The sequence below is a fragment of the Podarcis muralis genome, chromosome 17 (assembly GCF_964188315.1).
Source record: "Podarcis muralis chromosome 17, rPodMur119.hap1.1, whole genome shotgun sequence".
Classification (NCBI taxonomy): domain Eukaryota; kingdom Metazoa; phylum Chordata; class Lepidosauria; order Squamata; family Lacertidae; genus Podarcis; species Podarcis muralis.
Genome location: NC_135671.1, coordinates 32,619,468 through 32,636,931, shown reverse-complemented (window position 1 = coordinate 32,636,931; position 17,464 = coordinate 32,619,468). Strand labels below are relative to the sequence as shown.

The 17,464-nt window shown below is 43.1% G+C and overlaps 1 protein-coding gene across 2 annotated transcripts; it reads left to right on the top strand.

Moving 5' to 3' along the window:
* Positions 1 to 1,522: 1,522 nt before the first annotated feature.
* ECSIT (ECSIT signaling integrator) lies at positions 1,523 to 16,854 on the top strand. 2 transcript variants are annotated; one of them, XM_077920952.1, is made up of 8 exons: positions 1,523 to 1,616; positions 4,056 to 4,266; positions 5,705 to 6,122; positions 8,582 to 8,805; positions 10,016 to 10,073; positions 12,057 to 12,205; positions 13,913 to 14,015; positions 15,924 to 16,854. In XM_077920952.1, exons 2-8 carry the CDS (start codon positions 4,147 to 4,149, stop codon positions 16,145 to 16,147), a joined length of 1,296 nt encoding a protein of 431 aa, XP_077777078.1. In that variant the 5' UTR covers positions 1,523 to 1,616; positions 4,056 to 4,146; the 3' UTR covers positions 16,148 to 16,854. The 2 variants fall into 2 exon arrangements, with proteins under 2 accessions (XP_077777078.1, XP_077777079.1); XM_077920953.1 differs by having other exon boundaries at positions 1,602 to 1,616; positions 4,018 to 4,266.
* Positions 16,855 to 17,464: the final 610 nt, after the last annotated feature.

Sequence of the window (17,464 nt, the reverse complement as noted above, 5' to 3'; positions counted from 1 at the left end):
AAAAGACCCTTTTCCGGAGAAGTGTTTTCTATCATACAAAGTTGGATTTTGGGGTGTCAGCTTGTATCCCCCGTTTGAGTTATCCATTTCTCAGTCGGGGGTTATAAAACTTACATACACTCAACAATGTTGTGAAAGAGACCAGCTGGCTTGGAGAACTTGGAACATACCCTGGGAAGGAAGGAACACACCTGAAGGAATTGGTGACAAAATTTGCAAAGGGAAATGCCTGAAATCAGAACTTTTCAGAGACTTTACATTTTAACACTAACATTTGCAAGATTGTTCGAAACGTTTGTGCATGGAAACGTTTTCTTCTGTAGTATTTGAGAAAAGATCGTTGCGTTACTTGTGATTGCAATTTAAAGTAAGTGGAGAGCTTTCCAGTTTCGTGATTGTCGTCTCCCCGCCCCCCACAAGATACCTGCTTTTAGAAATTGAAGTTAGCCATTTGGGGGGGGGGGTGAAGTTCGTGTATGTGCAAATAGTTAGCCCAGACTAGGGCGCAGTCAAGAAATTAAAAGATGCCTGCTTCTTGGGAGAAAAGCAATGACAAACCTAGACAGCATCTTAAAAAGCAGAGACATCACCTTGCCAACAAAGGCCCGTATAGTTAAAGCTATGGTTTTCCCACTGGTGATGTATGGAAGTGAGAGCTGGACCATAATAATAATAATAATAATAATAATAATAATAATAATAATAATTTATTATTTATACCCCGCCCATCTGGCTGGGCCTCCCCAGCCACTCTGAGCGGCTTCCATAAAAACCAAAAATACAGTAAAATATCACACGTTAAAAACTTCCCTGAAGAAGGCTGATCGCCGAAGAATTGATGCTTTTGAACTATGGTGCTGGAGGAGACTCTTGAGAGTCCCATGGACTGCAAGAAGATTAAATGCATCCATTCTTAAGGAAATTAGCCCTGAGTGCTCACTGGAAGGAAAGATCGTGAAGCTGAGGCTCCAATACTTTGGCCACCTCATGAGAAGAGAAGACTCCCTGGAAAAGACCCTGATGTTAGGAAAGATCAAGGAGAAGGGGACGACGGAGGATGAGATGGTTGGACAGTGTTCTCGAAGCTACAAACATGAGTTTGACCAAACTGCGGGAGGTAGTGGAAGACAGGAGTGCCTGGCGTGCTCTGGTCCAGGGGGTCACAAAGAGTCGGACACGACTAAACAACAACAACAGCATACCTGATTTTAGCCATTTTGAGGGAGAGAAGTTCGTGTGCGTGCAAATAGTTAGCCTGGACTGGGGCGCAAAATAGCGTGGAACCAGCATTGGGAACGTCTTCCCCCCATCGGTAACCCGGCATCAGCGGCTGGCTTCCCGCCTTGCATGCACCTTGCGGGAAAGGCGCAGGGGTATCTTGCCGCAGCTGAATTGGGACCCCTTCGCATGCGGCGCGCAGGGCAGCACCGCCGACCGCGCAGGTCCTAAGGAACCCCAGATTTCGCCGCTCGCTCGCCTCTGATGCGCCGCGAACCAGCCGCTTCGTTCAGGGAGGAGCTTGAGGGCGAGGCCCCGCCCTCTCTCGCTGATTGGGCAGCTTGCGAAGTCTACGTCACGCGGAGAGCCTTTCAAGATGGCGCTGCCCGGTGAGGGAGGTCAGTTGTGGGTGAGGGGCCACTGGGTAGGGGGGTGGCTCCGGGGAAGGAGAAAACAGGAAGCTCCGAATAATTGACAGCCGTGGCGGTTATTCCCCATAGATTATGTCCTACCATGTCATTACCGGGTTGTTGGGGTTTTTTAAAGTAATGTGTGGATGTCAAACACGTGTTTGTGATCACGTGTGTTGCAGCGGCTTCGAATCCCCCTCGTATGTGGCAGCCCTCCCGCAGAATCTGACCTCAAGTCTCAATAGCCCGGTTTTTAAAGTGAGAATAGTGGTCGATTGCCTTGCACAAGTGAAGACCAGCCTTTCTCAGTCTTGGGGTCCTCCAAGTGGTTTTGGACTTCCATCTCCCATCACCCCCAGATAGCAGGATAGTCAGGGGTGGTGGGAGCCGTCATCCGGCGACATGTGGGGAACCCAAAGTTGTGGGGGGCTGAGTTTAGACTGACCTGTAAATGGAAGGGTAATGATAACGGTAGGAGCTATTCAACTGTATTTCAATATAATAATAATAATAACAAATTTTATTTATATCCTGCCCTCCCCAGCCGAAGCCGGGCTCAGGGCGGCTAACAACAATAAAACAGTACAAAAGTACAGCATAAACAACATTCTAAAATCATTCATTATAAAAATTAATTAATTCAAGCCACTGGCAACCATTGGGCCAGAGCTCCACGAAGATTGCCGAGGGAGGGAGTCAGGCTGTGCCCTGGCCAAAGGCCTGGTGGAACAGCTCTGTCTTGCAGGCCCTGCGGAAAGATGTCAGGTCCCGCAGGGCCCTAGTCTCTTGTGACAGAGTGTTCCACCAGATCGGAGCCACAGCCGAAAAAGCCCTGCCTCGGGAGTGGATCAAATATGCCTGCGGTTGCTTCCTCATATTATCTAACTTGGCCTGTGAATGCCCTGTGGCTCCTCTCAGGAGGTAAGGGGAGGTAGGGAGGCAAATAAATAAATGTTTGCCCCAGTTAGCTTTGTATAGTACACTAATGAATTCCAGCTGTCTTCTAGCAAGAAGAAAAACAATCTCTCAAATGACCTGTTGATGGCATTTTACCATTGTACTGTGGAGAGTGTATTAACTTATGGTCTGTGTGTGTGGTTTGGGAGCTGCACGGCCAGGGGAAAAACAACCCTGTCCAGGGTTGTAAAGACTGCGGAGAGAATAATTGGGTGCACTCTTCCCAACTTAGATCAAATCTGTGCTTCCAGGTGCCATAAGAAAGCTGCAGAAATAGTGCGCACCCTGGAAATGATCTCTTTCAGCTTCTGCCTTCTGGAAGAAGGTACAGGGTTATAAAGACTAGGACTAGCCGCCTGAGAAACAGTTTCTACCCAAATGCAATTCTGGCTTTAAACTCAGTATAAGGAGTCTCTATAGGAGCATATTGGGACGCGGGTGGTGCTGTGAGTTAAACCACAGAGACTAGGACTTGCCGATCAGAAGGTTGGCGGTTCGAATCCCCACGACGGGGTGAGCTCCTGTTGCTCGGTCCCTGCTCCTGCCAACCTAGCAGTTTGAAAGCACGTCAAAGTGCAAGTAGATAAATAGGTACTGCTCTGGCGGGAAGGTACAGTGGTGCCCCGCAAGACGAATGCCTTGCAAGGCGAAAAACTCACTAGACGAAAGGGTTTTCCGTTTTTTGAGTTGTTCCGCAAGACGAATTTCCCTATGGGCTTGCTTTGCAAGACGAAATGTCTTGCGAGTTCTTGCGAGTTTGTTTCCTTTTTCTTAAAGCCACTAAGCCGTTAATAGCCGCTAAGCTGTTAATAGCTGTTAATAGCCGCTAAGCCGCTAATAGCCGCTAAGCTGCTAATAGCCGTGCTTCGCAAGACGAAAAAACCGCAAGACGAAGAGACTCGCGGAACGGATTAATTTCGTCTTGCAAGGCACCACTGTAAATGGCATTTCCATTCACTGCCCTGGTTCGCCAGAAGTGGCTTAGTCATGCTGGCCACATGACCCGGAAGCTGTACGCCGGCTCCCTCGGCCAATAAAGCGAGATGAGCGCCGCAACCCCAGAGTCGGCCACGACTGGACGTAATGTTCAGGGGGCCCTTTACCTTTACCTTATAGGAGAATATTGTATTTTAAAATGGGGTTTCAGAGTTTTTAGGGGTTTTTGAATGCCTTATGTAGATTTTCAATTTCATTGTTCTGTATGGGACAATGACAATAAAGATATCGTATCATATCGTAAGGTGCCTAATGTATCAAGCTACCTACACTTGACATGTTTAAAGAGGGGTGCATATCAGATGGGAAAGTTTTGTACATGTTGGGGGCTGGCATGTTGTCATAACAGAATGTAGTCTAGCTCTGTAACTGCGGTAAATGAGAGTAAAAGAAAGTTCATATCCCAGTAACTTTCTTATTCTATGATCTCTGACAGTGAGCAGATTTCTGTCCTTCCCAAACTCTGTGTTTCAGGTGTAGCTGATGGATGTGAGCTGTAGCCTTTTGACAGAAGCAGCATTTTGCTGTATTTTGCTGCCCAGTTCGGGAAAGACAGGCTGCCGCCATGAACTGCTTGTGGACGTTACTGCTGGCCCAGAAGCTCTCTGCTGGAAGGGGCACACTGCTGATGAAGGCTGCTTCTAAGAGAGATCTCCAACAGCTTCTGAGAAACGACTGTCTCCAGGTAAAAGTGTATCTAAGCAGTTCTCTTTTGCCTTCTTGAAGGTATACTTCAGATTCACAGAAATCTGTGCCTGTTCCTAGGTTCTGGGTTAAATTGTTTGGGGTCTGATGCCTGCCATTCTGTGAAGTTTCCCGACTCATAATTCTTTGGACTTATCCACACTTCCCTTTTGTCCTCGCTTTCTAGACACAGGTCTGCACTTTTAAGCTCAGTTTCTGAGTGCTCTTTTTTCTGCCCTGGAGGTTTCCCCACTAAAACCCGCTCTTTAAAGCTGAAGCACAACAAACAGCAATGTAGGTTTACTTTCGATTGCTGTTTGCTCTGATTCAGCAGTAAAGAGTGGGTTTTCACAGGGAAGGTTCCAGAGCAAAAAAACCCCCAAACAAAGCACTCAGACATTGAAACTTTAAAGTGTGAATCGTGCCTAGAAAGCAGGGTGGATAAAAATAAATGATTTTTTTAAAAAAATAAATAAATCAGATTTATTTTTTTTTATTTAAATTGGATTTTTAAAATAAAATGCTTTTGGAAGGAAAATCTTTCTAAAGATAATTTTCTATTTAAGTTACATTATAGTCCAAAGGCAATTCATCAGGAAATAAGGATTTTTAAAAAGTTTTTCATGGGTGCTAAAACTCTTAAGGTTTTTTTTTTAATCATTTAACCACATCAGTTAACAAACATGGATACATATGCTATAATGTTACTGTTTTAGTTAAATAAATGGTTTAAATTATTATTAAGGAAATGATTATTTTTCTCCTTCCAATAAAATACAGCTGAAAAGTTGTCCAAATATAAACAGTTAACTTATTAAAGGTAAAGGTAAAGGGACCCCTGACTGTTAGGTCCAGTCGTGGACGACTCTGGGGTTGCGGCGCTCATCTCGCTTTATTGGCCGAGGGAGCTGGCGTACAGCTTCTGGGTCATGTGGCCGGCATGACTAAGCCGCTTCTGGCGAACCAGAGCAGTGCATGGAAACGCCATTTACCTTTCCACCTGGAGCGGTACCTATTTATCTACTTGCACTTTGAGGTGCTTTCGAACTGCTAGATTGGCAGGAGCAGGGACCGAGCAACAGGAGCTCACCCCATTGCATGGATTTGAACCGCTGACCTTCTGATCGGCAAGCCACCCACATTATCTGTCAATGTATTTCTAATAGCATAACCAAATCAGTAATTTTTGATATAACTGTAAAAACTACTCTGAAAATTTATTATTCCAAAAATGAAACCTTCATCTGGTTGTAAATATACCATCAAGAATGAGTCTTTCTGTTAAAAAAAAGAAAAAAGATTTAAATCAAATCTTACTGACTAGTGATTTAAATCGATTTGATTTAAATCAAATCCACCCTGCTAGAAAAGCATGGAGGAAAGGTAAGTGTGGCTAAGCCCTTTGTTTGTTTGTTTGTTTGTTTGTTTCTCTTTCTTAGAACTCCAGGTTGGGTACTGTGAGGAGCATCCAGGTAAGCACAGCACTTGGCACTACCACCCCTTCAAAGGGCGATGGAGACAATGACAAAGAATCCACCCAACGAGCCTTGGTGACCGTTGAAGATATCTTTGAGAGCACCACTGAAACTGCAAAGACTAAAGCCACGTTTCAGGAAGCTGTGGACATCTTCTGCAAGCGGGACATTCGCCACAGGGGTCACGTGGAATTCATCTATGCAGCGCTGAAGAAGATGCCAGAGTATGGGGTAGAGAAGGACATTAATGTCTACAACAAAATCTTGGATGTCTTCCCCAAGGAAGTATTTGTGCCTCGCAATTTCATCCAGAGGATGTTCAATCACTACCCACGACAACAGGAGTGTGGTGTCCATGTTCTTGAGCAGATGGAGACCTATGGTAGGCATGCAAGAGGGTCAGTAGTTTCCAAGGGGAGTGCTAATAATAATGTTGTTGTTGTTTAGTCGTTTAGTTGTGTCCGACTCTTCGTGACCCCATGGACCAGAGCATGCCAGGCACTTCTGTCTTCCACTGCCTCCTGCAGTTTGGTCAAACTCATGTTCGTAGCTTCGAGAACACTGTCCAACCACCTCGTCCTCTGTCGTCCCCTTCTCCTTGTGCCCTCCATCTTTCCCAACATCAGGGTCTTTTCCAGGGAGTCTTCTCTTCTCATGAGGTGGCCAAAGTATTGGAGCCTCAGCTTCAGGATCTGTTCTTCCAGTGAGCACTCAGGGCTAATTTCCTTAAGAATGGAGAGGTTTGATCTTCTTGCAGTCCATGGGACTCTCAAGAGTCTCCTCCAGCACCAGAATTCAAAAGCATCCATTCTTCGGCGATCAGCCTTCTTTATGGTCCAGCTCTCACTTCCATACATCACTACTGGGAAAGCCATAGCTTTAACTATATGGACCAATAATAATAACAATATTTTTTATTATTTATACCCCACCCATCTGGCTGAGTTTCCCCAGCCACTCTGGGCGGCTCCCAATCGAGTGCCAAAAACAATACAGCATTAAATATTAAAAACTTCCCTAAACAGGCCTGCCTTCAGATGTCTTTTCAAGATAGAATAGCTGTTTGTTCTGTGATCAGCATTTGAGACTCCTAGGAGTTAGCTGAAGAACTCAGCAATAGTTTTGTGTTGCAGGAATCTCAAATATTGTCAACACATTGTGGGAAGGGAGCTATTAGTGAAGGGATATACATTTTAAGTTATGTATACATTCTGTATTTATGATGAATCATTTACGCACATGTCAAAGCTACCTTTTACTGGTCCTATAAAAGAAACAGTTATCTCCTCACCTAGTTTCTTGTTGTTACTCCTGACAATTATCTGGTTAGCAAATCAGTATTATTTTTGGTAGTACTTGGGTTTTATTTATTTCTGTTTGAAACTGTGAACGACCTTGAGGGCTTAATAATGGGGAAATGGGATAAAGAGGGTGGAAGAGTCAGGGATGTAGATTAACAGTGGCAATTAGAGATCACACTAGACAAGAGTTTCAAAAAGCATGGGGGAAATACAGAGAATACTTCACAAAACAGTTCCCTAAAATACATACCTGGACTTGTTTCATTTAATGCCTGCAGGAGACTTTGTGGATATTTAAGTTATAATTAGAAAAATCTTAATAATTATTCATAAAGGAAACAGTTTATAAGAAGTAAATAAGGAGGCCAGATACAGGATAAAGGAAGTCTTTTATTTGGTTGTTTGTATTGTTGTATGTTATGCTCACTGTATCTTATGTTCACGTTTAATGAGGGTGGATTTATGTATTGGGGTGGGTGGGGGGGTTGTGTTATGTTGTAAATAAAATTCCAATAACATTGAAATTAAAAAAATTAAAGAAAAGTCAGGGATGGTGAGGACATATAAGTCCCTTAAATAATGAAAGCATGGACCTTTCCATCAACCTAGGGTGATCATAAATATTTTTAAAATGCCGCATAGGTTTTCTAAATAATCAGCAGAGCCTGCTGAACTAGTGTCAAACACTGCCACCTGAACAAACATAGCTGGAGAACTTAGCAGAGAGATTTTCCTTCACTTGAAGGAGTCCCATCTTTTTACTTTGGAGGGATTGTGGACAACATAGTGTGATGGTATGGGAACCACACATGGCCCAGTGAGTCTACTCTGAGTTGATAGATCATTTATTACGGTCAAATACCAGCTCACATAACATAACACAATAAAAACAGCGTTCATGAAGATAAAATTACAATTGGAGCAGATTGCAGCAATAGCTCATGAGTTAAAATTGAGATATATATATACATACAGATTTGGGCTACCATAAAAAATTGACCCTGAGGCACCCCAAAGGGCAACTTCAGCATTTTCCTAGTAAGCTATTTTATTCCAGAGGATGATCTGTGCCTACAAATCTGGGCGCAGAATCTGGCTACCAGCCAGGTTGTCTTATGATCTTTGCCTAAGAGGAGAGAATTAAGTTTAGACTTTTCTGAGCCTCTTCAGTAAAGGATCAATGGTGTCTCTAAGAATCTCAACATAAAAAGGACATCTAAAAAAATATATGTTCAAGGCTTCCTATTTCCCTTAATGGGCAGGAGCAAAGTCTCCATAGCCCAGGGTAATTATTTATACTGTTAATGTGTGGAACTGGAACGTTATGAGGCGAGAGTGGTGGGGAAGTGGCACTTGTGTCTCATAGTGAGCTCTGAAGGACCAAGCAGTATAAAGCATGTGACCTTAAGTTGCAGCTTCACCAATTAAAAGGGTCCCCCACTGAATCGCTAAGTCCAGACACTTGGAGTCATATTTTGTGGGTGGGGAAAGGAGATCCTGCCACACTCATCACAGTCTTGTCATTCCTCTTGCTCTGAAGGTATCATGCCGAACAAGGAGACAAAGCTTCTGCTCCTCCGGATCTTTGGGGACAAGAGTCACCCGGTGAGGAAATACCAGAGGATCATGTATTGGTTTCCTAAATTCAAGCACGTCAACCCTCACCCAGTTCCAGATCCTCTGCCAAAGGACCCTGTAGACCTGGCAAGGCTGGGCCTGCAGAGAATTGCAGCTGACTTGGATGGCAAGGTTACCGTATATCAGGTAGGTTGAGGCACTCTGAGATCCTGGCAGTGCAAGAGACCCTCTCCTCTGCAGCCTGAAATGATGATAGCAGTTCGAGGGAAGAACGGAAAGCTGTATCAGCTCATCTCATTCCAGCACTGGTGCCTTTGGATCAGGTGTCCCTAAAATTGTGTGCCAGTGCTTCCGAATTCTGTAATAGGAAAACCAAGAATCTTGCGAGTAGGGATCTTGGCGTTTTGTAATAACTACATCTCCATCTCTTTCTGTGTAGCTGGATTCCTTAAACTCGGGCAGACCTTTGGCATTTGTGGTCTACCAGGCTAATAGTGCAGGTCCAGCCCTTTGGGCACTAAATTTGAAAAAAATATATTGAGGAAGCATTTGCAAAAAGTATCTTGGTGAAGAAGTCTATGTCTTGTTTCTCCCTCCCGGAAAAAAAAAATGCTGTGTGTTTGCATCACATTGAAACCAGTGAGACTTGAACACGTTATTTCAAAAGGGTTGGTTAGGCTTTCTCTAGTTGACACCTTTTATTTGAAGCACGTTCCTCTTAATGTTTTGCACAGATTCCCAAAGGAGTTGTGTGAGAATGTTTGTGGTTTTTTTTTTTTTTTTTAAAGTTTCTTGTCAGTCTGCTTACAAAGGGGTAAGGAAAGCCATGCAGCCAGTGTTCCTCTTCCCCTGGTTTCTTAGTAAGAAATAAACCTGCTCCATTCAATGAGTGTCAAGAAACTGAAGTCTTAGGCACCAATTTTTTAAAAAAATTGTTACATTTAATTATATATATCTGTATTTTATTCTGTGAACCGCCCTGGGATCTCTTGATGAGGGGCAGTATATGAATTAAATTCAATTATTTTATTTTTAAACACATTGAATGACTTGTGTTTTTAGGTTTTCCTGTTTCGTACTGACTTGGAAGCCTCACTATAGTGTGTGCTTAACCCCCTCTGCTGATATTTCCACATCCCTAACCACAAAATACCTGGCTGCAATCCTGCTGGATAGGCGGTGGAATTCTCCCCCTCCTTGACTGCAGAATTGGAAGTTTTAAAAATGTCTCTGTTAATTTAGAGCTCATAAACGTGGGGTTTGGCTGTTAAACACTTGATTTGTTAGAGCAGTGAGGACAGACTGTTTGTAGAATTCCTGGTTTTGGGGGGGCGGGCGGTACTTGGCTGGGGAAGGAAATGGCCAATTAATAATAAAGCTATCTTGATGTTTTCAGCTGCCTCATTCGGAGATTTTGGATTCTGGAAAAACAATTGACCACCCGCATATTGTAGGTACTTAACCCCTTTGCACTATTCCTTTATGTTGAGTGGATAATCGCTGTGTTCTGGAGCTGAAGGGAGCAGGCAAGCTATAAAGGGGGCAGAAATGGATGCACTCATAGGGCTATGGTATGCTTCAGTTGAACAGGGTTGTGAAGAGCAGGTGTTTCTGGTGTGAATTGTGCTACCTTAATATTTAACTCAGAATGGAACAAAGGGTGGACCAGCCCAAGTGTTGCCTGTTGTCTTCATACAGACTCTCACCTGACTCCTAGGGCTGTGTGATATCCTTTTATGCACTGAGTGACTTCTGTATCTTGAAGGGCATGAAATTCCAAAGCTTGGGAGGGTAATAAATCAACTTTAGAATTATCATTTATTTCATTTCTATATCACTTTATAGTTTTTTTTTTAAAATCTCAGCAGTTTGCAACCTACATTAAAACATCAAATAAAAAAATCCAGAACAAAACTTTACTGAAGAAAGTCAAGTGCACATTCAAAGCAACATAATTTAATAGGAAGCTAAAATATTATGTTAAAGATTTCAAAATAAAACATTACAAAAGAGGTCAACTACAGAATGCACATTTAATGCTGCAAAGTTAACAATAAATTTTATCTTAAACATTTCAAAAGAAAACATCAAAAGAAATCAAATATAAAATGCACATTTAAAACAGCATAATTAGCAAGAGAATAAAGTATTACAGTGGTACCTTGGGTTAAGTACTTAATTCGTTCCGGAGGTCCGTACTTAACCTGAAACTGTTCTTAACCTGAAGTACCACTTTAGCTAATGGGGCCTCCTGCTGCTGGAGCACGATTTTTGTTCTCATCCTGAAGCAAAGTTCTTAACCTGAAGCACTATTTCTGGGTTAGCGGAGTCTGTAACCTGAAGCGTATGTAACCTGAAGCGTATGTAACCCGAGGTACCACTGTAGAACATCGCTGCTGCTGTTGTTGCCATTCCTGCCCATGGAGGTCCATGGTTGATGGTGACTGTGGAAGCTCAGGCTCAATGATCTGAGAGACAGTCAAAAGGGTCTCTGGCCTCTTCAGCAACCTCAGCTTTTGTAGTTGGAGTCAGGGCCACATCCTCCCAGACCAGGTGGAAAAAGGCCAGCAAGGCAGGGAACAGGCATTCCAAGTCTCACAGCCAAGATGGTTGTTATAAAATATTATCGTCATTTACATGCATCCCATATCTCCACTTCTTACTGCTGTGACATTAGACAACTTAACTCTTGGGGAAATCCTTCTAAGCTTTCTGGCTATCTCAGTGACTTCTCTTCTCCCACTAAACTAGGAACAAAAACCCAAGTGAATACAACATTTTGTGCGATGGCAAAAGTGCTGTGTGTTTTTTAAATTAGTTTTTATTGGGTTTTTTGTGTTAGAAAGCAAACAGATAAAAAGGGAACAGTGCCTCTGTTGTCTCCACTTTCAATTCATAGCTTTTTTCGCAGTTCGTTTACGTTTGGTGAAAGACATTTTTGTCATAGACATTTTACAGTTGTGGGGGGAGAGAGATGGGGGTATTATTCTTTCATTCTATTGCAAAAGTGCTGTGTTAAGGAGAAAAACAAGTTTACAAAATTTCTTCAAACTACAATACTTGGCCTGCCAGAATACTTTAGTTAAGCATGGTACAGAACCCCAAAGGGAGGGATGGGCCCAGTGTTTGGTTATTGGTGGACATAGTTTTAAGAGTCCTGGGTCTAGAAATCCCACCCTTTGACCTGTAGGAGTCCTGCCTAAGTTCCTTAGCTTCTGCTTCCATCTCCCTGCTTTCCATTCTTCATCAGAAACAAAACCACAAAAAAGCCATTCGGTGACTCTCTGCTATTGTTTAGTTCATAACAGACGTGCATATCAGATCCACCTTTCCCTCCAGTGAAACCATGTCCTTTTCAAGCATTATTTTTGATATGACTGTGATACCTAACCATTGGTTTATAACCTTTTCCTTTATCTATGCTTTTCCCCTTTTAGGAATCCAGAGCCCTGACCAGCAATCGCTCCTGGCTCACCACAATACAGACAGGCCTGTTTTTGTTGAAGGCCCTTTCCGCTTGTGGCTGAAGGAGACATGTGTTTATTACTATGTGCTCAGGGCAGAGCTGTTGCCTCGAGGAGAAAGGGTAAATGGCCTGTTCTTTCTCCCAACTCCCCTTTTAAGGCCCGTTGGAGGACCTGTAAGATCACTATTGCTGAAGTGCTTCAGCAGAAAAGGAACTGCTGAAGATAGTACTGTTTGTATGTTGTTTCTTGGGGAGAGATGGTGATATGTCTGTGGGTTGGGGAGGTTGGTGATTCAGAGCATTATTATTATTATTATTATTATTAATAATAATAAATAATAATATTTTATTTATACCCCACTCTCCCCAGCCAAGACCGGGCTCAGGGCGGCTAACAACCAGTAATAAAAACAAGTTGATTAAAATACAATTTAAAAGATTAAGATACAACATTAAAATATTAGGGTGCAATCTCTTCATAGGAGGAGAAAGGGAAAAGAAAGCGGGGGAGGGAATCAAACTGATTCTAAGCCAAAGGCCAGGTGGAACAACTCTGTCTTACAGGCCCTGCGGAAAGAGATCAGATCCCGCAGGGCCCTGGTCTCAAGAGACAGAGCTTCCACCAGGCTGGAGCCAGTGTTGAGAAGGCCCTGGCTCTGGTTGAGGCTAATCTAACTTCCTTAGGGCCCGGGACCTCTACGGTGTTGCTAAGGTTCTTAAGGTCCTCCATGGGGCATACCAGGAGAGGCGGTACCGTAGGTACGAGGATAATGGATAAAATGGATAATATATTCCTAGTGCTTTAGACTTTCTGCAGCTTAGAAAGGATTTAAGAAATGGTTGTAATCTCACTTGAGGCATCTTTAAAGGGAATTGGGTATTGGGTGCTTTTTGCTGAATTTAAGGAACCAGACAAGATCGTCAGTGGGACTTTTCAGAAATTGAACACGTTAAACAAATACTGTATTATTAAGTCTATCCCTGTTTAATCAGCCATCTCTCCATTTGTGTTCACTGCATGGTGGAATGTGCATTGAATATGCACTGGAGCAAGTACAGCCAAAAGTGTTAGTGCATATGGCAGCAGGAAGGAACAGAAAGAGACAGAGAAGTCTTGGCTGTGTGGGGAAAGGAGGGTTTCCACTTGCAGGAGCAGAAGAGGAACAAGGAGCCTGACTTTGCAAACTTAGTTTAACAAGGGAAAGTCTTGTGATCTAGATAAAACAAATGGGGAGTTGCTGGTTGCTTAATGCAGGAATATTCCCTCCCCTCATAATACAGAATACAGTGGAACCTCAGGTTAAGTACTTAATTCGTTCCGGAGGTGCGTTCTTAACCTGAAACTGTTCTTAACCTGAAGCAGCACCACTTTAGCTAATGGGGCCTCCTGCTGCCGCCGCGCTGCCGGAGCACGATTTCTGTTCTCATCCTGAGGTACTATTTCTGGATTATCGGAGTCTGTAACCTGAAGCGTCTGTAACCCGAGGTACCACTGTACTGAGAGCATATTTGAGGAGTTAGACAGGCTTCAGCAAGGACAGTTCAAGCACTGCCAGTCGGTAAGGTTTGGGCTGGGCAAGTTGACCATTGGAAGTGAATGAGAAAGAAACACATCACTCTTAACTGTGCTGTAGTATTCTCAGAAGCATCTGCTGTGCATAGATATGGTATGCACAAGTAGGCCTGATCCTGCTCTTCTAGGGAATATGTCTTGTTGGGGTGTGGGTGCTAATTCGAAATGCCAGGATGAGTGTTCTTTGCAGCTAGGTCATTTTGTTGGCTGTGAAAGTAATACAATCTCTCCCCACCTGCTTCTTTTCACAAAAGGAAGAAGTGATTGACCCAGAAAGGAATTTCTACTACCCTATGCACCTGGATAGTGATCTGGAACGGGATCTTTGGGATGATTACGAATTTGACATAGATGAAGGTAGTTGCCATTCCTGTCGTTTTTGTGGGTACAGTGGTACCTCGCAAGACGAATGCCTCGCAAGACGAAAAACTCGCAAGACAAAAGAGTTTTCGTTTTTTGAGTTGCTTCGCAAGACGAATTTCCCTATGGGCTTGCTTCGCAAGACGAAAGGATACAATGTGACGATTTTCAATGCATTCCTATGGGAAACCGTGCTTCGCAAGACGAAAAATTCGCAAGACGAAAAAGCTCGCAGAACGAATTAATTTCGTCTTGCGAGGCACCACTGTATTCTTTTTTTATCATTAATGTGGTAGAAGCGCTCCAGGGTAAGAGGAGACAATCTGGGCCATTCCATAAGAATTTGCCCTGCTGGATCAGACCAGAAGTGACTTAATGAGATGCTTACTGGAAGCCTGCAAGCAGGCATGAGTGCAACACCACTCTTCCTACTTGTCAGTCCTTGCAACTGGTATTCAGTGTCATACTACCTGCAGCACCATCACAGCTAGCCGTGCTTTCCATGAATTTGTCTAATGGGCACCTTTAGCTTATGTTGCCAACATTTTCTTTTTTCTTTTGTTTTATTTTTTTTATTGATTTTCAAAATTTAAAAACAGACATACATACATCCTGTTTAAATCTTGGTAACATTATTAAGTGACTTTCTCAAATCATCTTGGTTGAATTTCATTTTATATCATTATAAATTTATATCATTATAGATTTTCCAAAATCTATTTTCTCAAAAAATTAACTCCATCACTTAACATCTTTCATACTTTCTAATTTAACTTTTAACATCTTAAATCTTATCCTTACATATTTGAATCCTAAGTCTATCTATTATTTGCAAGCTTTTCAAATTAAGTTATCTTAACATATTTAGCTAAATAGTCTTTAAATTTCATCCATTCTTCCTGATACTCCTCCTCCTTCTGGTCGCGGACTCTTCCAGTTAGGTAAGCCAGCTCCAAAAAGTCCATTGTCTTCATCTGCCAATCTTCCATATGTTGCCAACATTTTCTGAGATTATCTTGGAACATGGTGTTGATTGGGAGGTGGTGGACTTGAAAACAGGAGCTATTGCTAGCCGTGCAAATTCCACCCTTTTGTATTCTGTTGAAGTTGCTCAACTGCTCATCTTATGTTGGCTCTGATGAAAACATGGGGTCAAATTCTGCACAGACTCCCATGCACGTGGCACTGCCGGAGTCTACAATCTTGTTACAGTCTTTGATTGGGCAGGGCTATAATTAATTTGGCAGTCAGAGACCAGCAAGTAGTCTATACAGTGGTACCTCGGGTTAAGTACTTAATTCATTCCGGAGGTCCGTTCTTAACTTGAAACTGTTCTTAAACTGAAGCACCACTTTAGCTAATGGGGCCCCCTGCTGCTGCTGTGCCGCCAGAGCAAGATTTCTGTTCTTATCCTGAAGCAAAGTTCTTAACCTGAAGCACTGTTTCTGGGTTAGCGGAGTCTGTAACCTGAAGCATATGTAACCTGAAGCGTATGTAACCCGAGGTACCACTGTATAAGGAATAAGAAAACTGCCAAAGAAATGTGGGACAGTCTTGCAGCAGTACATATTAGACAAGAGTCAGCGTCTGCATTGACGTTTTTCAAGCAGCTGTACCGGACGAAGTTGCAGCCTGGTGGTGACCTGGCGGCACACTTGAGACATCTGGAGGCGATACGTGGCGAATTAATTCGAAGGGTAGGTGCTCAGATAGGAAAGTAACTAAGCCATTTGGGCTGGATAAAGAACAGAGCTAGCGATGTTTGGAGTCTCACCTCTGGTTGTTGAGCAGGGCTTCTCATTCTACACAACGTATGCAAGATCACTGCTCAGATTCTTTGCTTTCACTTCTTTTTTCTTTTCCTGTTTCAAAATAATGACGCTGTTCTTTGTGCTTTCCCCGTAGTTGAAGAGGGCCCTGTATTTGCCATGTGTATGGCAGGGGCAGGAGACCAGGCCACCTTGGCCAAGTGGATTGTGGGTCTTCAGAAAACAAACCCAGTTTTGCGTCGGACGCCGGTTGTCTTCCGTCTCACCCCTGGGCCCCGGGAGCTACAGTCAGGCACCAACTTGGATGACGATAGCGAAGAGGAGATGGCAGAAGCTCAACGCCTCAACAGAGATCTTTGAGCACATGTTTTAGTTTTCAACAGAGGTCTTTAATTTATTAATTCATTTAACTTCATGCTTGTGCTTTAAATCCCAGGATGCTAGTGCAATCATTCCTACAAATGATCGGAGGAATTTTGAGTCTTGATTGCGTCGTGTATTGAGGGCACCTGTTCTTCAGCAAAGCACCTCTCCTCTCAGCTGCAACACTTAACATTGAACACCTGTGGACAGAGTTGGCACCTTTGCTATAACAGCAGCAGAGGAATGTTGCATCTCCTTTGGGAAAAGTTTTCCCCCAGATAAACTTTCAGATCAAGAGTTGATACCTTTAAAAATCGCTGCTATTCTTTCAATTGTCTGAGAGGCTGCAGTGAACTTCCCTGTGTTCCCTTCTGTGGCGTTTTCTTTTTAGAAATCCGCTTTCCTTGAGTTCTTCCTGATGGTTTCGTAACAGCGTTTTCAGTGACAGAGCCTCCATTCTTTGACTACAATTCTTCACTTCCTTATCACTGCAGCCCTGGCATTTAGATGAACTGAGCTTTTCTTCCTCTCATTAACCTGATGCTGGAATTAGAAGGTTTGGTACTCCATGAGTATTTGTCAGTGGTAAGGATAAAAAGTCTGTGGGTTGTTTTTCCTGATCTGATGCTGCTTTTGTACCTGCCTCCCAGCACCACTGTCTTTGTGTAATATATGCTAGCATTAAAAAAGAAAGTCAGATCTCATGTGTGTGTAGAATTTAATTTAAAGCTTTAATAGAGGCTGGTTATGTTTATTTTATTTTATTATTTCCTAGCACCTCGTGTACACACGGTCGGGTGTGAGTGGAATGTGTGTAAATGCCTGTACAGTTGTACCTTGGAAGTTGAACAGAATCGGTTCCGGAAGTCCGTTTGACTTCCAAAACGTTTGGAAACCAAAGCACGGCTTCTGATTGGCTGCAGGAAGCTTCTGCAGCCAATCAGAAGCCACGCCAGACGTCCAGCTTCTGAAAATTGTTCGAAACCCGAAACACTGACTTCTAGGTTTCAATTGTTCGGGAGCCGATATTTTCGGGAGCCAAGGCATTTGAGAGCCAAGGTACGACTGTAGTTGTTGGTTGAGCAAGGCTTTTGACCACAAGCAAGTGACCCTAATACAGAGTCACTTCCATTTCAGGTTCAGTTTTCAGAAAACTCCACAATATGGAGTAAGAATAGTGGAAGAGACCCTAGGGATCAATGAACAAAAAGCCACACAAGTTAAAACCCTGTTGTAAAGCAACAGCTCCAGCCCCAGGAGAGGAAAGGACATTAATTTAATATTCAACTGGATAAAAGTCAGGTGTAGACACTA